Raw genomic sequence first — 23143 nt, 5'->3', positions numbered from 1 at the left:
CATGGAGTGACCCCAGCAGCGGCCACTGTGGCAAACCACACACACCCCGGAGCGAGTCACCAGGGCGAGGCTGGCCACTTCATCCAAGCCTCACAATCCTGGGCCGCTGCTGGAGAGCAGACGCCTTCCAGGAACTCGGTCACCGAGGTGGATGGAGCCACTGGGACAGGAAGCAGGCGGTCTGGCCACCGGGGCCCCTGGTGAAGCAGGGGACGGGCAGCTCGGCGTGGCACGCGGCGTCGGGCAGGGGAGGCACCAGGCGCCCACAGGGCGCTCCCCACGCGGGCAGTGGGTGCCAGACCAACGACGGTTCAGACGTGGGGCCGTCCTGGGAATTCACAGCAGAGGCTGATGCGGAAACAGCCGCATGCAGCCCCGGCAGAGTGAGACATGACTCAGAGAGACCCATGCTAAGCACTGGGGGGAAAGGGTGGCTGGAACTGTGAAAAGGGGGTGGCATTTCAGCCACAGCTTGCACACCAGCAGGATTTTCCAAATGGAAATGGAGGGGAGGGGAGGGGAGGGGAAGGGGGTTGGAGGTGGAGGAGACAGTCGGGGCAAAGGCAGGGGGGTATGGAAATGCCTGGATAGCATTCAGGAACCGCTACTGGCCTGGAGTCACGGAAGCTTCTGGGAGGGGGCGTGGAAAAGGAGTCAGGGTCAGATCACAGAGAGCCTCCAGCCGTGTTCCCAGGAGCCTGGGCTTGATGTTGAGGCTGAGGGTCCCTGTGGGTGAGGCGCAAGGTGGGGGCTGTATTTCCGGAAGAACATTCTGTAAGGGCAGAGAGAGGGCTGGAGGTGGAGACCCTGGAGGCAGGGAGGCCACCTGGGAGGCTGGAGCAGAGGCGGGCCTGGGGGGTGAAGTCCCAGCACCAGCAGCGACAGAGCGGGGCAGGAGCGCCCCACACCTGGACATCACAGACCCACACTCACGGTGCCACCGGTTCACCATAAACCACGTGCTCGGCGGGGCAGCAAAGACGTGCACAAGGCGGGAGTAGGCCATGGACTGCGCCACGCCAAGCCGGGCAGACCCCCTGTGTGTCTGGACCTCCTGCAAAGCACACGGGCCCCAAAGTTAAACTCCAAGCTCTACAGCACGCAGTGTGGCATCTCAGGCCTGGGACCTGACTCCCCTCCTTCGGGGCCAGCCCCCTGATGGGCAGAAATCCAGTGACCCGCCTGATGGTAGGCCTGGCCTGGGGCATCCACTGACCCTGCCCAACAACTGCCTTTTGTTCTGAGGTCCCATTGTCCTCAATTCTCTCGCCTGCCTGCACCAGGGCCAAAGGAGGATTTCCAGAGGGATCTCTCCATGGGCTTGTGGAGAAACATCCTGTCGGCGGGACCTGCGGCTCCTGGCCTTGCCCGGAAAGGCCACAAAGCGGGTGGGGGCCAACGAGCCTCTGGAACTGGCCCCGGACGCGAGTGGTTACTCTAGCCCAAGCGATCGTTGGGCTGCAAGGTCGTCCGCAGGTGGTGGGACTCGCCCAGGCACGTGGGGCCGTGGCGGGCAGAACCAGCCCTCCTCCTCCAAACCGTCCACCCTGCTGCCACGCTCTGCCCTCCCGCGTGACCTCATCCAGTCTGGGGACCCACGGGGGTTCCCCCAAAGCTGTCCCACCTCACAAGGAGGGGGTGCCAGGCCTGCCCCTCGGACCACCCGAGGGGGGGTGGGGTGCTGACACGACCAAAGAAGCCAAGAGGGAGCACGGTACCCCTTCTGAAGGTCCCGGCGGGGACGCCCACAAGATGGGATGAGCAGAGGGCCACTCAAACTGGCATGTAAGAACTGCCAGTGATGCTCTGATAATATACTCTCAACACAACCTGTAAATCAACTATACTTCAATAAAAGGTAAAAAAAAAAAAAAGGATATTCTCAATATGCTCCCGGGGGGAAAAAAGGGATTACAAACTGTAATACAACATGGCAAAAGTTGATTTTTAAAATGCATGTCTTAGGGCTTCCCTGGTGGCGCAGTGGTTGGGAGTCCGCCTGCCGATGCAGGGGACACGGGTTCGTGCCCCGGTCCGGAAATATCCCACATGCCGAGGAGCGGCTGGGCCCGTGAGCCATGGCCGCTGAGCCTGCGCGTCCAGAGCCTGTGCTCCGCAAAGGGAGAGGCCATGACAGTGAGAGGCCCGCGTACCGCAAAATAAATAAATAAAATGCATGTCTTAGATTAGATCCTGAACAGAAGAAGGACGTTAGGGAAAAGCTAAGGAAATGTGGAGTGTGGACTCCACTCAGTGTATCAATATCAGCTCGTGAATTGTAACGGATGCACCAATATACCAGCGGATGAAGTGAGCAACCACGGAACAGGGCGCAGGGTTTATGGGAACTCTGCTATCTTCTCAATGATTCCGTAAATCTAAAAACAGTTCTAAACAGCAACATTTATTTTTAAAAGTGTGTATAACAACTCTACACATGTGGCAAGAGCTCATAAAACTCTCCACACACATAGGAGTGAGAGCACAGAAAGACAGGCGCTGTCGGAGGGAGGGTCTGAGGTCTGGTCACTCACTGTGTGGTGCTGACGTCACTGTCCTGGTTTCAATAATGCCCCGTTCTCCAAACATACGGACACCAAGGCGGGGAAAGTTGCGGGGCGGGCGGGGGGTGATGAATTGGGGGATGGGGATTGACATATATACACTGATATGTATAAAATGGATAACTAATAAGAATCTGTTGTATAAAAAATAGATAAAATTAAATTTTTTAAAAGAAGTGGTAATGACCCGTTCTCACGAGGACGTCACTGCTGGAGGGAAGGGCACACGAGAGCCCTCTACGCTACAATTGCAACTTCTTATGAGTCTATAATTAGTTCAAAATAAAACGTTAACAGAGTTTGTTTTCTAGGTCTGTGAGTTTACTTCTGTTTCGTATGTAAGTTCATTTGAATCATTCTGTTTAGATTGATTGCACATGTAAGTGACATCATGTGCTATGCGTCTTTCTCTGTCTGACTTCCTTCACTCAGTATGATCATCTCTAGGTCCATCCATGTTGCTGCAAATGTCATTATCTGCAGACTCACAGACATAGAAAACAAACTCATGGTTACCAAAGGGGAAAGGGGGTGGAGGGGATAAATTAGGAGTTTGGGATTGACAGATACACACTACTACATATAAAACAGATAAACAACAAGGACCTGCTGTATAGCACAGGGAACTATATTCAATACATTGTTAAAAAAAAAAAATTAACAGAAGGTGTATACAGACTTCCCTTTTCCACCCAGCATTTCCTCCTTTAGGAAAGAAGGAAAACGTTAATATCTGTTCTCTGCAGAGGGCAGGATTATAGGTGATTTTCAAATTTCCATGTTGAGCCTTCCAGTACCTCCCAAGCCCCCCATTACGGGCACACAATAAGCAAAGGATTGTTTAGGGGTGGGCAATACTCTGCGTCTCCGCCAGGATAAACCACAGGGGGTTGGAGTCTGCAGCCTGAAAGGACCAGGTGAGACGACAACTGTAGGGGTGTCCCCACCCCCAGCCGGACACGACATTTGTCCGGAACGAAGTCCGGAGCTCCTCACACACTCCCACCCACAGAGTCCAGACAAAGAAGGGGCTGCCTCGTTCCCCATCCCCAGTGGGGTTCATGCATCAGCAGACATTCTAGCCGCCTGGGAACTCCTGTCAGGGGACCCCAGGATAAATTAGGAAGGCTGAGCTCAGGCTTGCAAGAGGGGTCTGTGTGTCCCCAGACGGGGGCATGTGATGCACTGGGAGATATCTACAACGTGCATCATGCTGCAAAAGGGGCTTTGGAGCCAAGAGGTTCCAGAAAACGCGTTCTACCGATGCGCATGTTTCAAGTCCACTAACTGCCCCACTGCCCACAGAGAGGAGAAAAATCGCACTCAGAACTAGAATGTTCCTGATTGTCTCCTAAACTCACCCATTTCAATGGCCAGGCCTCCCACGGGAAGTGAGAAAGTGTACCGATTACTGACAATACCACCGCTGGCCACATCGCACTGGTATGCAGAGGCCGTCTGGGTGCTGGGGCCCAAGGTGATTATTTTTCTAAATTGTCTATAATAAACAGGCAATTGTTTTAGGAGAAGAAGATGCGTCCATGGGAACGATGCGGCTTGTGCGCGGAGAGGCAGTGCAAGGCCGTGGTTAGGGATGCGGGCCCCAGAGGCGGGTACCGCTCTGCCCCTTTCTCCGCGGGACCTGGGCAGCTTAACCTCTGGGCCTCCGCTTCCCCTTCCTGTCCAACGGGGAAAACAGAGGTGCCTGCGCTTTGTAAGGGCTAAAGGAGTGGATACGCAGACAGCACCGAGCACCCACGAGTTCCTACTGTTCCTACTATTACTATGCGAGCATCTTGGTCCATCCTCAAGAGCCCTAAGATGAACTGGATGGGGTCACTCCATCTAACAGAGGCGGAAGGGTGAGGCACACGGGTGTGTGTGACCTGCCTGGGCTTACACAGGTGGACCCACGACCAGAGCTCAGGACCCTCCATCTGGACCCTATCAGGTGGCACCCAGTGCCAGCCAGGTAACAGAATCACAGCCTCAGCTGGGACCCGCTGGGTGAGTTGGGCTTGGCCAAGCACAGCAGTGGGGTGTGTGAGATGCCAGAGCCCCTCTTCCCTGGACCTCAGGCGGGAGGCTGAGAGGTGGCCACGCTCAGGGCACAGGGACAGGGGCCAGGCCAGCCACCCGGGGAACTCCTTCCTCCTCCCTGCAGGGAGGACCATCCCATTCTGGGCAGGTCTTTCTTTCCTGATGGCCCCTGCCTGCCTTGGGCGGTGCTCAGACCAAACGGTAATAATGACCCCAACGTGACTCTAAGGCCCAGATATGGGCAGGGCTGGGGGACCTCAGGGGCCCCTTACAGATGAGGCCCACAGAGGGGTCCAGGACAGACTGAGGCCAGACCAAGGCCCCTGATCCTCCTCCAGGGCTCCTACAGAAGACTGCCCACCACACAGACACACACACACACACACACACACACACAACTCAGAGACACACCAGACCCTAAGTGTCTCCTGAGCAGGGCCCAGCGGCCTGCGGGGAGGGGCGCGGTGGTCAAGGCACCAGGGGCCGGGCCCCACCCACCATGACCCCCCTCACAGCTGGGGGCACTCTGCTTGAAACAGCACAGCACGGAGCTGAGAAGACCACCAAAATCCCCACTCTGCCCCCGGGAGACAGGCGGGAAACCGAGGCACAGGGAGGGGCGGTGGTATCTGTGAAATCCCACGGGCCTGCGGACGGCGTGTCCTCATCTGTGCCACGGGGCGGCGCCAGCTCCGCCTCCCCACATCCGGGCCCCGGCAGCCCCGAGGACTTCTCCTAAAGGCCCTTCATGATAAATGCACGCATGTTTAGGAAGCAAGCTCTGTAATGAGGCATCATTTCCAGATGCCAACTCACAACTCTGGCTCACAAGCATCTCCTTGTCTGAGCCTCTCGGGACATGGACGGGAATAGTGCTGCGCCAGCGAGCCAGCCCCCGGCCCCACTGGCCCTTCCCCCACCCCTGCCGCTGCCGGTCCAGGTCCCCGAATCCTACCAGGCGGCCTCAGGGCTGGCGTGCCACAGCTAAGCCCTGCAGCCACAGGCAAACCTCCGGAGCTGGGTCCCTGCCTTCCTGACCCAGGACAGGTACCGGCAGAGCAGGGGCCCAGCCAGGCCACCTCACCTTCCCTCCAGCAGGGCAGCCTCCCACTGGGACCTCCCCTTCCCCACAAATTCCCCTCCCGGGCCTGCTGGACACCTCACGCACCCCGAGTATTAAAAGGACAAACCCTAAGGACAGCAGGAAGGACACGAGAGCACGTTATCCGAGGCGGCCACCTGCTTCGGGGGAGGCCCAGTGCCCAGTGGTTCAGAGCAGGACTCTCTGGGCTCTGACCGCCCCCATTGCCATGGGCCACTCTCCCTGCCAAGACCTTCTCCCCCCTAGTCCTCTATGAATCGTGACCAAAAACAGCCTCGGTGCCTGCAGTAAACGGTCAGAACTAAGCCTCGTTCAAGACCACTGAGGGAGGTTGTGTATGCTGGTTTTCTAACACATCAGAGAATGGTGGATTTATTCCAACCCCCTATGAAGGGGCCCTTCGAGATCCCTAACCCAAGGGTCTGCTTCACTGGTGACAAAGTGGAGCCTAACGATTGGGAGGGGGAGGGGAGGATGGGGGAGGGGCCTCAACAAGGTCAGACTGTCACTCACCGCTCCCCTGACTGAGGGGCTCCGCGGCCCAACTGGACCAGCAGAGGGCCCGGCGTGGTCTACACCCGAGTGCACCGCGCCGTGGGGAGGTGGTCACGGCAGAGCAGGTGCACCTGAGGATTCCCTGCCCCTCCCCACCTCCCTGTCCCTGCGGTGGGCTGACCCCTCCTCCCGCAGGCTCATTCCCAGGTGCAGGAATAGGACACAGCAGCAGGCAGTCACTCGCGCCCGGAGGCCCACACCACTGACAGCCTCAGAAATGTCTGCCACGCGAGTACCGAAGCCACGTCACCCTCCCCGTCCTCGTGGGGAACACAGAGAACCCAGCCCAGCATGCCTTCCATCTCCCCTTGGCGCCCCCCGCATACCCCCTGAGGCCTCCTAGACCCCATTCTCCCCTTGGGACCGTCCTTTCCGCTTCTTCCAGGCACTAATCAGCGAACCACAGAAGGGCCAGTGGGGATGCCACCGGGAGACACGGCCTCTCGGCTGGATGCGGGGCTCCCCCCTCCCCCAAAGCTGCCCTGCCCCATTGGCACCCAGGAGGCTGCAAACACCAGCTTGCACATGAGTGAATGAGCACCTTTCAGAGTCAAAGTCATTGGCTGGGCGCTGGCCCGGCAGTGCAAACCGCCTTCTCCTGGCCCCCAGGCCTCCCCCTCCCCCCAGGGCCCTAAGCCTGCCATTCTCATTAAGGCAAATGAGGCACTACTGCATATATTTTCAGCGGGAGAAAAGGGAGCCCACAGACCTAGTCAAAAGTCACCAGAGGCGTGGTCTGTAGGAGGAGAGAGGAAGGATCAAGGTTGCAATTCAAAAGAAGGAAATTAGAAGACTTTCCCATTTTCATTCTGCTCCCGCTGGCAATGGCTGCTGTGCCCACAGCCGCAGGGAGTTGGCATGTGTGCCTCTGGGGGGGGGGGGGGGGTTGGGTGCGGTGGAGGAGGGCAGCAAGCGATCCCTCCTGGCCACTGCTTTCTGATTTTGGGTCAGATCAGTCCCCCACCTGGGCAAGCACTTGGAAGGTGAGGGCCTGAGGTTAGAAACTGGGCCACCGTGGATGCTGAAAGCCCCAGAGTGGCAGGAATGTCACACAGAAAAGAAGGCCCAATGGCACTGGTTCGGCTGCATGGGGAGAAGGGGCCAGGCTGGGAACAGCCACCAGGGCAAGGCTGATACCCAGGGAGGAACTTCCTCAAGTTCCTCCAGGGTCTCTGAGCCCCCATGGACCTGGTCCAACTGCCTCATCTCCCAGCTGGGTACACTGAGGCCCAGGGAAAACGAGGCAGAAAGGAAGCAACACGTAGAGAAAAGTCCAGGAAGCAAAGATGGATGTACGTGGAAACATCTACCCAACTCTAAACCCTCACATGAATACAGACAACTTCAGGAAAGAGGAACAAGAGGTGTGACTCCTGAGAACAGAGGACGGGGTGGGCGTGAGCCAGAGCTCAACACCCACACCTCCCAGACCACAGGCTCAAACCAAGCGGCCTTTAGGTTTCACTCTCTGACTCTTGCGTGGAGCCTCCTGGCAAGGCGCGTGCATTAAGCTCATTCATTTTTACTTTTTAAAGGCTTCAAGGGGAAGCAACCTAAATGTCCACTGACAGAGGACTGGATAAAGATGCAGTATATATACGCAATGGAATATTACTCAGCCATAAAAAAAGAATGAAATGATGCCACTTGCAGCAACATGGATGGACCTAGAGATTGTCATACTCAGTGAAGTAAGCCAGACGGAGAAAGAAAATTATCATATATATCACTTACATGTGGAATCTAAAAAAAATGATACAAATGAACTTATTTACAAAACAGAAATAGACTCACAGACTTAGTAAACAAACTTACGGTTACCAAAGAGGAAGAGGGAGGAGGGATAAACTAGGAGTTTGGGATTGAAATATACACACTACTGTATATAAAATAGATTACGAACAAGGACCTACTGTTTAGCACAGGGAACTATACTCAATATCTTGTAATAACCTACAATGGAAGAGAATGTAAAAAAAAGTATATTTTTATATATAAGTACAACTGAATCACTTTGCTGTACACCTGAAACTAACACAACACACTAACTAAATCAACTATCTTTCAGTAAAAATTTTAAAAAAGACACTGAACAAAATTTTTAAAATATATATATACATATATATAAATAAATTTTTTAAAAAAAATTTTTAAAGGCTTCAGGGAGGGATTTCACTCCCACTCCCACTGTGGTTCTGGATCTTTCCTGGGCCACAGACCACTCTCCACCTCTGAGAACCTGCATAAGTACACAGCCATGTTGGGGGCCCAGGGCTCCCCAAAGCCTGTCATGCCCAGATTAAGGAGACCACTGAGCATGTGTCCACTGAAGGTCAGCACAGAGCAGGGCACAGCTGACCTTGAAGCAGCAGGGACTGCGGAGGGACCAGAGGAGGCTGAGCTGACCCGGGTGTCTCCCTCCCGTCACACCCCCCCAAATAAAGCCCCAGGCCAGGAGGTTCCAGTGACCCCACCTGTGCCGCATTTTTGGAGGGCAAGGGGGCAGACTCGGGGGGGCCGGCCCCCACCCCGACCTCCCCCCCCCGCCACTTTCCCGCTCATGAGTTTGGGTTGCACCACAAACAAGGGGTCTTTTCATCCAGCATTACCCACAGTGTTTCAGCCCCACACGCTTGGGAGCGGATCACATTGCCCACAACCAGGCCAGCTCACGGGAACGAGGCCTTAACTCGGGGGACAGGGATTATGGACTCTGCAGGGAGAGAGGCGAGATGAAAACAGCACGGTGCTAGGGACCACCCTCCAGGGCGGGGACCTCGGAGGGAGGGCAGGGAGCATCCCGGGGGGCCTCCTGGACACACTGAGGAGCTGCTGCGGGTCAGCAGGAGTTCCCACAGGCGGGGCAGGGGCTGCAGGGGCTGCATGGGGGCGTGGAGCAGGGCTCACAGGAAACCCTCGGCCCCAAGCCAGGAAATGCCCTCAGCAGAGGAGTGACAGCAGCAGGAACGGGGCCCAGCGGCTGCACGGGGTGCTGGGGGCCTCCAGGGAGCTGACGCCAAGGATCGCCCCCTCCCGCCAGCCCCCCACCGCCAACTGCATCTCCAGAGTAAGATACCTCAGAATGGGGCTCTCCTCAGACCTTCCTGGCCCCCAAGGTCAGGGAAGCCCGAATATTAGCCCCTCTTCCTGGGGCCAAGCCAGTGCCTCATCAGGCCTTCAAAGGGGGGGAGGGGACATGGGGGAGCCATGCTGCTATCATCTCACCGGTTGCCCTGATGCTCCCCGCCACACACACACACACCCAACAGTGGGCTCAAGGGCACAGGAAGGGCAGTAACCAGTGGGGTCGAGGCCAGGGCCAGAACACCAGGTGCAGTGCGTAATGGCTTCACCCGCCAGGGAGCGGCTGGCGCGATGACCCGCAGGTGCACCCAGGCAGCTCGGTTAACCCCGAGATGGTGAGAATGCCTGCTGCCCGTCACAGCCACGCATAGAGGGCCGGAGGGGGACCGGCCGGAGCAGGTCTGCAACCTCCTCTACACACAGAGGGGAGGGAGGAGAGGGCCTGTGTCCATCCCCCGCAACCTACCCCACCTCACCCCACCGTCTGAAAAGCCATTTTCTTTGTTTTCGGATCCCGCAGGCCTCCTGGCCTTGTTTCGAGGATAAGGAGCTGGTGGCTGGGAGTGGGGGGCTGGGCTCTACGGGGAAGACCTCTGCAGCCTCCTGGAGCCCTGTGGCCTCTTGGGCTTGGGTGTCCTACACGTACACGTGAACCCACACACAAGGCCACCAGCGGGAGTGGCATCCGTGGCTGCAGGGCAAACGGCAAGAGCCTGGCTTGAGGCTCCTGCAGACGAGGAGTGGACGAGGGCTGCTGGTCACACATCCTGTGACTGTCCATCTCTAAGGGCAGACCTAAGCCTCAAGGGAAAGGCGGGATCTCAGTGGGTGCAGGAGGTAAGAAAGGGCAATTCCTGCCAGCAGAAGCCCTAAGGGCCTGCTGTGCACCGGCAAGGCAAGCAGACCCTGGGATCGTGCGTGGAGCCTGGCAGGAAGGGACAGAGCCCCCGACACCACGCTCACACGCAGAGCTTCCTTCTGTGCACAAGTGCAGTGCCCGGCGCAGCAAGGAGCCGTCCAGATCAGCGCTGCCGACAGAACTCTCTGGAAGGACGGAGATGTTCCTTTTCTGCAATGACACGGTGCAGAGCACTGGCAAGGGGGCTAAGCGCAGCTCAGAAACTGAAACGCTCGTGTTACTCAATCCTAATTAAGTTGAATTGAAACAGCCTCATGTGACTAGTGGGCAGCTCAGGGCTAGAGCCAGGAAACCCTGAAGTGGGGTCGCCACCCGTTAGGCAGAGGGGACAGGAGTGTAGGTGAGACGAAGGGGCCCAAACTCAGAGGGCACAGAGTCAACAGGATGGTGACCAGGATGACACTGGACTGCTGGGTCTCCAGGTCAGGAGCGAAAGGTAGAGAAAGACTGGGGGCTTAGCCCGGGAGCGATGCTTCCCAGTACGGGCAGGAGACAGCTAGAGAAAGCCAGGAGCTGCTGCCAGGGAGGTCGGCGGTGCCCAGCCACCCTGCCCTGTTCTAGAAGACAAGCCCACAGTGGGCATCAAACACCACCAAGAGGTCAGGATGAGAACAGGCCACTGGACCAAGCTGGAACTGCCTTTCCCAGGGTCCAGGACTGCCAGGGGCCAAGAAGCTGCGGGTGGGCAGGTGGGCTGGGCCTCTGGTGCTCCTCGGAGGATTGGGTGGGGAAGGAAGGGAGCCGGGGGCAGGAAAACAGAAAGGAGAAGATTTTGTTTATTGCTTTGGACTAGGAAACATGAGCCTGTTTTCAGGGGAAGGAGCCCGGAGAGACCCGGGAACAAGAGGAGGGAGACAATGGTGGGGGGAGGTCCCACGGGAAGGGCTGGGAAAGGCGAGGAGAGGCGGGGAGCCCTCCCCGCCAGGGCAGAGGGTGCTGAGAGAGGGAGAAACCTGCCGCTTAATTTTCTGTCCCGTATAAGGGCGGTGTGTGCACGTTCCAGAAAACACAGAAAAAAAAGGAGAAAGGGCACGGCGGGAGCCTCCCATTGTCCCATCAGCTCCGAGAGATGTGAAGCGGCCGGGAAATCGAGCCTTCTGAGAGCCCTGGCACAGGCAGCGTGGCCGGAACCCGCCACAAAGGGCCACTCCCAGAGCGGGCTCATTAGGGAGAGGAGCCGGTGCGGCGCGCTCCGTGACGGGCGGGCGCATTCAGGGCCGCCGGACAATCGGGCCCTTGTGGGGGGGGGTGGGAGGGTGCCTCCCGGAGCCTCTGATTCCAAGACAAGAGCGTGCCTCCTTCTAGCCTTACAACCCGGGAGCCGACGGAAAGACAGATTTGGGAAGACAAAGAGATGCTTCCCCTGACAGTGGATGGGCTATTTTTGGAAATGGGTCGGCTCTTCTCCCAAGCTGCCGTCTGGGTGCCACTGGCCCAGCCTGCCTCTGCTCCCTTGACCGCAGCCTTAAAAGGCCCCCACCCCGTCTGGGGCGGCCTAGCACCCCACAACAGGGGTGGCAAAGGCAGCGCCTCCGTGCCGATGCCTGGCAGTCTATTCTAGCTCCCAGGGCGGGGAGCTGGGGGAGCAAACCGGGCTGTGTCCAGAGCTGGGGCAGGTGCTCAGGAAATGCAAGGCCAGGCTCAGACCCAGCTTTCCACTGCTGCCTGGGAGCCCCGCCGGGCGAACCAAAGCCAGCTCCCGGGGCATCCACACGGCGAATGTCGGCAAGGCAGTGTACAAACGGGCCTGTTTCACCCTCACGGCTAATGTGAGCTGACACCAGCCTCCCCGCCCTGCGGGCCAGGCTCCGTGATGCCCCAGTGTGGGGCCACGTCCTTGCCTCCGGCTCACCTGCTGATGGGCCATCTCCAGCTTGGGCAGCCCTGCGGGCCCAGCAGCTTCTCTCCCAGAGCTTCCCACAGTGGCTCTGCAGTCAGCAGAACGCCCAGGAACGTCTACAACCACAGGAGGCTCCGGGACCAACAGGGGCCCATCTCTGGGGGCTTGTCCAGGCAGTGGCACTTTTTAAAGTTTCCTGAGGTGATATCTAATATGCAGCCGAGGTTGGGAACCACTGATAAAAGCAAACGTGTATATAGCAAAGGAAACCATAAACAAGACGAAAAGACAACTCTCAGAATGGGAGAAAATATTTGCAAACAAATCAACAGACAAAGGATTAATCTCAAAAATATATAAACAGCTCATGCAGCTCAATATTTTAAAAAAAACAACCCAATCCAAAAATGGGCAGAAGACCTAAATAGACATTTCTCCAAAGGAGACATACAGATGGCCAACAAACACATGAAAGGATGCTCAACATCACTAATTATAGAGAAATGCAAATCAAAACTACAAGGAGGTATCACCTCACACCAGTCAGAATGGCCACCATCAAAAAACCTACAAACAATAAATGCTGGAGACGGTGTGGAGAAAAGGGAACCCTCTTGCACTGTTGGTGGGAATGTAAATTGACACAGCCACTATGGGGAACAGTATGGAGGTTCCTTAAAAAACTAAAAATAGGGCCTTCCCTGGTGGCACAGTGGTTGAGAATCTGCCTGCCAATGCAGGGGACACGGGTTCGAGCCCTGGTCTAGGAAGATCCCACATGCCGCGGAGCAACTGGGCCCGTGAGCCACAATTACTGAGCCTGCGCGTCTGGAGCCTGTGCTCCGCAACGGGAGAGGCCGCGATAGTGAGAGGCCCGCGCACCACGATGAAGAGTGGCCCCCGCTTGCCACAGCTAGAGAAAGCCCTCGCACAGAAACGAAGACCCAACACAGCCATAAATAAATATTTAATTAATTAATTTTTTAAAAAAAACTAAAAATAGAATTACCGTATGACCCAGCAATCCCACTACTGGGCATATACCCAGAGAAAACCATAATTCAGAAAGACACATGCACCCCAATATTCACTGCAGCACTATTTACAATAGCCAGGTCATGGATGCAACCTAAATGCCCATCAACAGATGAATGGATAAAGAAGATGTGGTACATATATACAATGGAAATATTACTCAGCCATAAAAAGGAATGAAATTGGGTCATTTGTAGAGACGTGGATGGACCTAGAGACTGTCATACAGAGTGAAGTAAGTCAGAAAGAGAAAAACAACTATCGTCTATTAATGCGTATTATGTGGAATCTAGAAAAATGGTACAGGTGAACCGGTTTGCAAAGCAGAAACAGAGATGCAGACATAGAGAACAAACGTATGGACACCAAGGGCGGGGGAAAGCCGGGGGTGCGGGGGATGAATTGGGAGATTGGGATTGACATATATACACTAATACGTATAAAACAGATAACTAATTAAACAAATAAAAGTAAACCAAAAACAACAAGCAAAAAAAAGCAAACATGTATTTTTTAGTAACTGTTAAAAGGAAACAGGGAAGCTGGGGAGAGGCGAGGCAGCGGGATGTACAAGTTACCATCCTGGGAGCGGGGGGCAGGTTTGTTTGTTTGTTTTGAAGAAGCTGAAGACCATTTGGTGCCAAATGGAACAAATGCAAAAAAGAAAGGCAAGTGGCCAAAGGGGCTTGATCACTGTCGGGTTTAAAACAAGAGGGAGACCTCGTCCAGTGCCTCCGGGCTGCCCATTCCTCACTCCGACATTTACTGAGCACCCACCATGTGCCAGGAAGACTGGACCCCGCCCTGGGGAAGGTTATGGTCTTGGGCAGAGATAGGACAGCAAATGGCAAAAGTCCAGAACAGGTGGCCTCGTCCCGGGCAACCCCACACCAGGGAACCAGAGCCAGGCATTCTCCTCTAGCACCAAACCTGCTACCCAGCCCTGCAGGAGGTGATCGGATGGCAGAGGCAGGTAATTCCACCGGGGCACTCACCACAGCCCCTCACGAGGACAGGCTGGCCAGCCAGGGGTCTCGGTCTAAGCCAGTGCTGGACAGAGCAGTGCCTGTGTGTCACGGCAACCACAGCACCGCCACCACCCAGACCTGCCCCAAGCTGAGGGCCAGCCACCAGGCAAGGGACCTAACCACAAAGGTAACAACAAGAGGCAGGATGGGCAGGGCAGGTGGCCCCTTCCCTGTGGCTCTGCCAGTTGTAGAGGATGCTAGGGTCTCTCGGACCCTGGGCGGGGCCCATCCAAGCTTCCCATTTTACAGATGGGCAAACAAGGGGCTTGCGTTAGGTCAGGTCACAGGTGGGCTCAAGCTGCTCGTTCTGCGTCATCTAGGCCACACAGAACAGCCCTGGAGGGCACAGCCGCGTCCCCAAAGCCCCAGATGTAGCGACCATATCAGCTGCTGGGGCCACCCGTGTATTAAGTGGGGCACAGGGGAAAGGGAGGGGATGGTCTATGTAAAAGTACTGGTTTCTGAGTGCACCCCTCACACGTAACTGTGGAAAAACGCTCAGAGAAGGTCACAGCTGGAACCACTCACAGCTAGAAAAGCCCGGCCCAGGGACTTCGGGGGGGTGGGAGGGGGAATGCAGGTACAGTGGGAGGAGTGCCACAGACCCCACCTGCCCAGCATCGCCCAGTCACCCGTCAGCCCTCAGAGCCAGATGTGCCCGCTCCCCAGCTGTTCCTCCCGCCATGCCTGGCCTCTCCCCGACTCTCCTCTGCTTGTACTGACCGGCTCCACCTCCCAGGCCCATCTCAGCTCCCAGCTCCAGCCACCCCCTCCGCGGAGCTCCCGGCACACCTGAAGGGGTTGAGAGCCAAACTAGGGCACTTCCAAGATGAAAGGGGCTTGATGAACACTCACACGGGGACGAGGGGGGCGCAGGAGGGCGCGGCTCCAGCATCACGCCGGGCGGCCCCCTCCCCACCCCACATGATCTGATGTGACTTGCCTCATTGCCCTGAGCCTTTTCCTCAGCAGAAACGGGGACCCCAGGGCATCTCAGCACCGTTGTGGCCAAGCCTGGGGCGGTTCCCCCTTCCCTTCCAAGTCTCCTCTGAGTGCCTTTAGGGCTCTGGGCAGTTTGCTCCAGGGTTTCCGGCTTTCCCAGGCATGGCATTTCCTCCACTCTAAGATACCATCAGTCACAGATGCCCAATTTTCCAGAGTAAGGGAGGGGAAGACCGTGCAGTAAACACACACACTGATTCTAAGATGCACCCTGCACTGCCACAGAGGAGGGGAAAGCCCATCTTTGAATTCAGGAAATAACAAATGACGAAGGCCTCTGGCCAATGGGGAAGCAGGAAGGAGGAAAGGGAAACAGACCCTCACCTACGTCCCAGGGCTCCCGGCTTCTGCTTTGGTTAAGTGATGCTCCGCACCTCTGTTTAAACATCATACACAGGGTGATCCCAAGAACACTTACAAACGAATCGATAAAACTCCTGATCCTTCTGCCCTGCTCCCCAGACAGCAGAGACCAACAGTGACTCGTTCGAGAGCAGGCAGGCACTCATCACCAGGGGACTGACCCAGCTCCAGACCTGCCCTCTCACACTCCACCCACCTGCCCCCTCTGGCCTGTGGCAGCAGAGGACAGCAAGAGGGGAACGTGTGACAATGACCAGCTCTGGGTGCCTGGGAAGAGGGGCACCATTCCCCTGTTCATGATCAAAGGAGCATCACGTCCCTTTAGCAGACAAGTTTGTTCCTCTGTCTCCAGGCTTTGGGGGAGCCACTGGGGTCCCCTCATGGCCTCCCCAGCTCTGATGAAATCCCAGAGCACTCCCTGCCTGGATCCCGGGCACCCAGGTTGCAGGTGTGGGCAGAGCAACCGTGGGTGTAACCATCCTGTGGAGAGGTACAGTGAGGCTGCAGAGAGAGAGAGTTTGTCGCCCACGGGTGCTGCTCTACCCGAGCCCCAGGGCGGCTCAGGACTGACCCCTGACCCCACAGGTCAGGAGTCACAAGCAGGCAGACGGGGGGTGGGGGCAGGGCTTTGGGGCAGACCCTCCTGATCTGAGAACCTCAGAGAAGGTTCTCTCCCATGACCACGGTCACAGCTATCGCCACCCTGGAGGCCCCAAGCTTCCTGCCCCTCTGTCCCCAGCCTGGCCGCCACCACGACAGACCCCAGGTTAATGCTCCGGAACCGCCGCTCCCCAAGCCCGGCTACATGAATCACCGTGAGCGGCACTCAGAATTCAGACTGAGTAACCACTCAATAAACGTCTGCTCTTGTCTTCCTTCCTGCTTGAAGGGTGAATTCTCTCAGCCACCCAGCCCTGCCCGTCCACCTCCCTGACTATTCTCTACTCGCTGTTCTGTACTCACACAACCAGATGCCCAGCTCTCTGGGTGTCCCATTACAGTGGGTTCAGGAATGCCCTGTGCTTGCATGCCTCCCCCGACAGGGAGCTCCCCACCTCCAGATGCAACCTAGTCCACCTACACCGCTCTTGTCTGTGAGGGCTGAAATCCGAATTGCTGGAACTTTGGGGGTCCACCCTGGGGGCTACACACAGCACTGACCCCGCTGGGCTGACAGCTCTCCCCGCCCAGCAGCAGCTCCCCAGCCCCAAAGCTTTTCTTCCCCCGGCTCAATGTTCTGGTTCTTTCTGTTCCCACGAGGAGGCTTCCAGGCCCCAGGCCTCCCCCACGCATCATGAGAACACCTCGCAGGCCCTGGGCTCTCGGCACCCATGGTCCAGATCCACCTGCAGACCTGCTGCTGCCGCTGGAATGCCACCCCACTTCTGTTCAACTAGACAACAACTCATTTGACTCTGACACGGGGTGGGCACAAGGGCCCCCCTCATGAGCATGTGTCAGGGGGTCCCCCATCCCCACCCCGAGGAGGCAAGTCTGCAGGGTCCAGGTGACAGTGGAGGGTCACTGAACCCATCGTTTAAGGCTCAGTTCTAGGACCAGAGTAGTATCATCCTCGAGACACAGATGAGGCTTCGAGGTGCAGTAAGCTGTCACCTCACACGGGCTGCACAGTTTACACACTTCACCACACTCCCTCCTCCCTCAACCCAAGGGCGGGCAACGGCTTCCCACTTTGCAGATGAGAAAACAGAGGTCCACAGGGGTCCTGGAACTCGAGCAGGGTCGTAGGCTTCCAATTCCTTGTGCTGATGACAAGGACAAACACGGCACAGAAAATCCCCATGGGTGCAAAACACAGACGATGAGCAGCAGAGGATTTCCTTGCTAATCGCGCTGCCCCGGGAACGATACGAAACCAAGTGTGTGTCCTAAGAACTCAGAGGCCGGGCCATGGGTAAGGGGTCTGCTGGGGCCACAACAGCAGAGGGAAACCAGCCTGGCAGGGAAGCGAGGGAATGAAAAATATAAGTGAGGAGGGACTCCGTGCGCGGAAGCCTGCGCTTTCCCCATCCCACTGATGTCCGGAACCGTGAACCGTCATGCCAGGAAGCAGGACAGCATGACTGAGCCTCTGGGTCTGGACTGAGAACAGGTGCCACACCTTTGCTACACAGGTCCAGCCCCTGGAGCTCCCGCCCCATCCTGCCTGGGTCCATCTACAGGGGGCCCTGCCCAGGACCAAGCTCCGGACAGCCTTCCACTGTTGGTGGGGGTCTCCCATGGGAGTCTCAGGCTGTCCCGGTCCAGAGGGGCAGCAGGCACAGGGCGGCAGGCCCAGACTGACACCGGAGGCCAAGACTGATTCCCCAGACTGATCCCAGGCCCCCCAGCCAGCCCACGGGACTGGGAGCAGGTCACCATACCGCTCCATGCCTCAGTTTCCCCACCTGCGATATGGGACCATTTGGGAGCTCTGAACAGAATGGAGCTGGGACTGGGACACCCTCTGTGGTAAACTGTGAAGTGCTGGGCACACCCTGGTCCCACCCTGGGTTACAGGCCAGTGAGCTCCTTACCACCAGCCCCCTTTGGTATGTGGCCCTGGGGGCTCCGTACCCCAAGGCCAGTGACGGATGGTCAGGGTCAGGATGCAGAGGGAGGGGGAAAAGCTTATTCAACCTGCCCCATTGTCTTTGCTGACCTTTGGCCCCAGGCCTGACTGGGTTTAGGAAAAGCTGCCTTATTAGCATCCTGCCCAGGAGCTGCTGAGCCGGGAGGCCCCTCATAAAAGACCTATTCAGGGCCAGAGGCCCAGACCACCCTCGCTCCATCCTCCCTTTAAACCAACAAAAACACAAGCAGGAGGACAAACCCATCTTATTTTGAGAAGCTCAAATTTTTAATCCAAACTTTAAAAAGTAAACAGGGCCCACACAAAGGCTGCTGGAGGCCCCGGTTTCTGTGGGTTAGCTAAAGGGGAGTGGACCCCGTGGTGTGATGGGGGGACTGGGACAGATGTGAATGGGGACGTGGGGGGGAAGGGAGAAAGAAGGTGGGACACGCAGGATGGGGAGGGGGAGGGGAGAATTGTTGAAAGTACTTTTGTTTGGAAATTGCATCAGCTCAAAGTGGCAAACCTGACCTTCTGATGTTTGGGGTTCACCTGCCTCAGTTTGCCCCACCGGATTAGAGTAAAGAGCATCCCAGTCCAGACTTTAGTCAGCCCAGCCCAGACCTCCATCAAAACAAAACAAAACAAAACAACCCAGAGAAAGGCCTATTTGCATCCCCATTCACAGGCCCACCAGGCCCAGCCCCAGCCAGGGACGGCATACCGATGGGCCACCACCCACCACAGCTGCTTAGGGCCCTGACAGCATCCTGAAGGGCTGCAGGTACCCTGCAGCTTCCGAGACAGGATTACAGGGCCACTGCTCCCCAGCACATCCGCAAGTGCCACCAGACGCCGGCTCAGTCACAGACACTCAAGCGAGCTCTCTGTCTAAACAGCAAACAGAGTTTCAAAGAGAACACCGATGTCTATCTGGCAAACCCCCAACAGGTCCCTCTCTTTTTCATGAGGAGCCTTGGAAGAAGGATGCACGGCAAGGATGCTGACAACCGTCGAGGCTTCTGACAACTGTCGAGGCCCACTGTGTGCAGGGATAAAGGGGGCACTCTGGGTTTTGCCCCACTCTACAGAAGAGCAGAAAGGGGCTCAGGGCAGTTACGTAACTGGCCAAAGAGAAGAGGGAAGAGTGTAGACTTGAACACGAGACAGTCTGAGCCCTCTGGGTAACGGGGTTATCAGCTATCTGCTCAGTGGTCACCGATAAGGAAGTGACACTTCCCAGGACAGGAGAAGGAGGGCAAACGTGGGTCAGGAACCAAGAATAGGGAGTCAGCAGTGTCTGCTGATGAATATTATCGGCCACAATGACAGCGGGCTGCTGGAGAGGCAAGCCAGCCCACGGGTCTGGGCAGGAGAGGACCCCCAGGGCACCACCCAGGCAGCTGGGACTGAGACACCTGAATCTCAGTTGCTTTCCCAGGAAACGCTCAGAACCTCTCTGAGCCTCCACGTGCTTGGCTTTAAAATGGGGATAAGGGCCCGAGGCACAACCCTGGTATCCGACTCCTTTCGCCACCACCCAGACTGAGGCCTGTTACCTGCCTCCACCTCTGGCTCGCTCTCCGCTCAAAACTACAGGTCCAAGTACAGAAAAGTGTTTTCTAAGAGATGGGCCTTTCCTTGTTTCTAGGCATTCTACTCATATTGTTGGAGAACAACTCAAGGCCACGCCTGACTTTATGAGACAAAACTAAACGACAGCGATGCCACCTATACCTGAAATTCATGATGAGAATATGAATGTTCATGTCACCCCAACATAAAGCTTTGCCACCACAAAATCTGTGGCAGTCCTGTTCCGAGTGTGCATGGGACTGGTGGCAGCATGGGTTCTGCAGGAAACCCTACAGCTCCACCCGTCCCGCCCTCCCCCAGTGGGGTGGGAACCTCACTCCTGCTCTGTTCACTGAGGCAGCAAAACGCTGAGCCAGACGGGGTCCGCGTCTCCTTGTCCAAAACATGACAGAACTTCTCAGCAAATGTGCTCTGACACTCCGGGGCTTCAGTGCCCTGCTGAGAATCGCCCTCGCCAAGTGTCATTGATGACGCAGCTGAAAACCAGAAACGTTTCATTTCCTAGCCACAGGCAGGACTGCAGCAACCCCCCGCCTCGTACTGCACTCGGGCAAACCGAGGCCCAGAAATCTGACCCTCCCAAGGCCCCCAGGAAGCTGAGGCCGGAGAGGCTGGGCCTGGGACTCCTCACTTCCCAGATGGTGCAACCTTAACATATTAAACCTCCTAACGCTCAGCTACTCCCACTGGCCTTAAGGAGACTGCTGGTGGGAGGTGGGGTGGATACAGAGTTACCGAGAGAAACCCAAGTTGTAGCCTTAGATTGCTAATCAGTAACAAAATATCCCTCTAAACCTAGTCCTGCCCTGAACTCACAGGCTGGGAAGGTAAACGAAGGAAAAACGGTGCTGGGCTATCACCCCACCTCCCGGGGTCCAGTTCCCACCCCAGCCCGCCCCCCCCCACAAGGCACCTGCGAGGCCACTTGGCCACCAAACCAAAGAGAGAGCGCCCTGTCCCCACCCCATCCCCCTCCAGGCTGTCACTCTGGGGAAGAACAGTCACTTAAAGCCTAGATACACTTTCTCTGAACTAGGAAAGCCTTTAAGGAGAACCAGAAAGGGCTGTTTAATCTCCACCTTCAGGCAAAGAGTTCAGGCAGCAGCAAATGCCACCAGAAGTAGGAGCCAAGCCACTTAAAAATGTGGAAGGACAGGGAGGTGGGAGAGGAGACAGGCAGCAGGCAGAACCACTGATCAGAGGGCTGGGGATGGGGGCCGGCTGCTCCGCTCCTACAGAGCCCTCTGCCTTGGGCCCAACAGTCACACAGGCGTGGAAGACAGTAGCTGAGCTTTCCTGAGGCCAAAGGTCCTCCCACCCACACCCTGGCCACCGCAGACGACTGTGGCACTTCCTGTAAGGTGACCAACAGTTTACAAACCCTTCAGAGGCTTTTATCTCCACCTCAAATCCAGGAGGTAGGGATTATTGGCTCCATTCTACAGATAAGAAAACCGAGGCCTGCAGAGACAAAAAGCCAGGATTCATTCCAAGCCCGCATTCCTCTGGAAAGTTTTAGAGCCTGAGTTGAGAAAGGTCCCTGAGCCCTGAGAAAGGCAGGACTAACAACAACCGAGTAAGGCTCTTAGCCCCGGGTACTCTGGCCCACCTGCCTCTGATCCTTCCCAGCGGGCAGGCAGCAGGGAGGTCAGGTGGAATTCCAGCCCCAGCACACAGGTGAACACTGCTTAGGTTTGGGGCTGCCTGTTGCTCCAGATAAGAGAGGGAATTTCACTTTCCCTCAAAGGGCCTTTCTTTCTTTCTTTTCCATTAAAAACTTCCCGCTCCCGGACAACGGTTTCCAGGCAGGGATGTGGTGCCCCCGGCCAGCCCTACAGTGCCAGACTCTGATACTGATAAACTCCGCAGGAGAGAAACTTTTCTGGGGTCTGGCGGCCCCCGGCCCGCTGCGTATTCAGAGGGGCAGGGGCACGCCTCCATCACTTAACCAGAAAATTACCACCCAAAGCCCCACTGCGGGTGGGCTCGGGAGCCTCTGGATGCCAGCTGGAGGAGGGGTCTGGAGTGGCGGCCGCCCGCGGGGGAAGGGACTGTGGGCCCGAGACCCGCGCCGCCAGGCAGGTGCCGTCCTTACCGTGCAGGCCGTTGGGGATGCTTCGGTGGTGCGGTGGCGCCGACAGGTCGTCCAGGGACCTGCGCGTTGCGACAGCTTTGCCGTCCGGGGCCTTGTGCGGCCCGGGGGGCAGCAGCGGGGGCGGGACGTGGTGGTGGTGGTCGGGGCTGCCGCCGCTGCCGGCGCTCGACGTGCTGCTGCCGTCGCCCACGTCGCGGGTCCCCGCTCCGGCCGCGCCGCCCGCCAGCGGCCCGCTCAGGCTGGCCTGGCTGTCGATGGAGCTACGGGAGCCGGCGCCACCACCACCACCGCCGCCGCCGCCGCCACCCGCGCCCCCCGCCAGCGCCGCGCGCTCCTCGTCCAGCAGCAGCACCAGCTCCTTGAGCTCCAGGTTCTCACGCAGCAGGGCCTCCTGGCGCGCCTCGAGCTCGCGCAGCTTCTGCTGCGAGCGGGCCACCTCGTGCCACACGGCACCGGCCGCGTGGCGCCCGAAGCGCTGCCACTCGCGCGCCAGCTTGCGCCCCTTCTGCCGGTCGTCGTCGAGGAAGCAGCAGAGCTCGCGCAGTTCCTGGTTGTCGTCCTGCAGCCGCTGGTTCACGTCCTTGAGGCCGCGGATCTCCAGCAGGTGCTGCTGCAGCCGCCGGTTCACGTCGCGCATCAGGCCGCCGTGCTCCAGCATGAGGCCCACCTTCTCGCCCTCGGCGCGCCGCAGCCGCCGCGCCAGCTCCTCCTTGCTCCAGCGCAGCAGCTCCTCGTCCGGCACCTGGCTCAGCTCCTCCGACGACGCCGCCGCCGCCGCCGCCGCCGCTGCCGCCGGGGGCTTCGCCATGGCGGGGCCGTCACCGCGGCATCGCCCGCGCCCTCGCCCGGCCGGCGCTCCCCGTGCCGGGGCTGCGCTGGGCCGGTCCGCCCGCGGGCGGGGGGCGACCAGGGGCTCGTGCGGCCTGCCCCGCGCCGCCTCGCGCGCCCTCACGCAGCGCCCTCCCGGGCCGCCCGGGAACCCGCGTGTCTCGAGGCTCAGCGAGCTGGGACCGCTGCTGCGTCGGCGGCTGCAGTGCCGGGCGCTCTCCGGGCTTAGGCGAAGCAAGCGGAGGCCCGCCCCCGGCCCAGCTCCGGAGCCCCAGCCGCCCCGCCCACTCCGGGCGGGGAGGGGCGGGGCGCCGCGGCCCGGCCCCGCCTCCGGGGAAGGGAGCGGGCAAGGCACGGCCGGCCCCCACGTCCCTCCGCGCCGTGCGCCCGCCCGCCCGGGGCCCTGCCACAGGCGCCCTCGAGCCGTGGTCCCGCCCCCAGCCCGTCCGATTGGGCCTCTCCGGGGGTGTGCGGGAGGGGCGGGGCGCAAGCGGGGGACGCCGCGGAGATGGTACAGTCC

General features: G+C 58.0%; 1 protein-coding gene across 9 annotated transcripts in view; it reads right to left on the bottom strand.

The window, feature by feature from the left end:
- Window positions 1-22892, bottom strand: part of CCDC85C (coiled-coil domain containing 85C) — an 83785-nt gene extending 60893 nt beyond the window's left edge. For 2 of the 9 annotated variants that reach the window (XM_033850637.2, XM_073800065.1), the window contains exon 1: window positions 21796-22862. In XM_033850637.2, coding sequence (XP_033706528.1) covers window positions 21796-22603 — 808 coding nt within the window. In that variant the 5' untranslated portion in view covers window positions 22604-22862. Of the gene's footprint in view, window positions 1-21795 lie in introns of all 9 variants that reach the window. The other 7 variants (XM_033850634.2, XM_073800064.1, XM_033850636.2 and 4 more) reach the window with 7 other exon arrangements.
- Between the last annotated feature and the right edge of the window lie 251 nt (window positions 22893-23143).

Source organism: Tursiops truncatus, chromosome 2 (assembly GCF_011762595.2).
Source record: "Tursiops truncatus isolate mTurTru1 chromosome 2, mTurTru1.mat.Y, whole genome shotgun sequence".
Classification (NCBI taxonomy): Eukaryota; Metazoa; Chordata; class Mammalia; order Artiodactyla; family Delphinidae; genus Tursiops; species Tursiops truncatus.
This window is presented reverse-complemented; position numbering and strand designations above follow the sequence as displayed.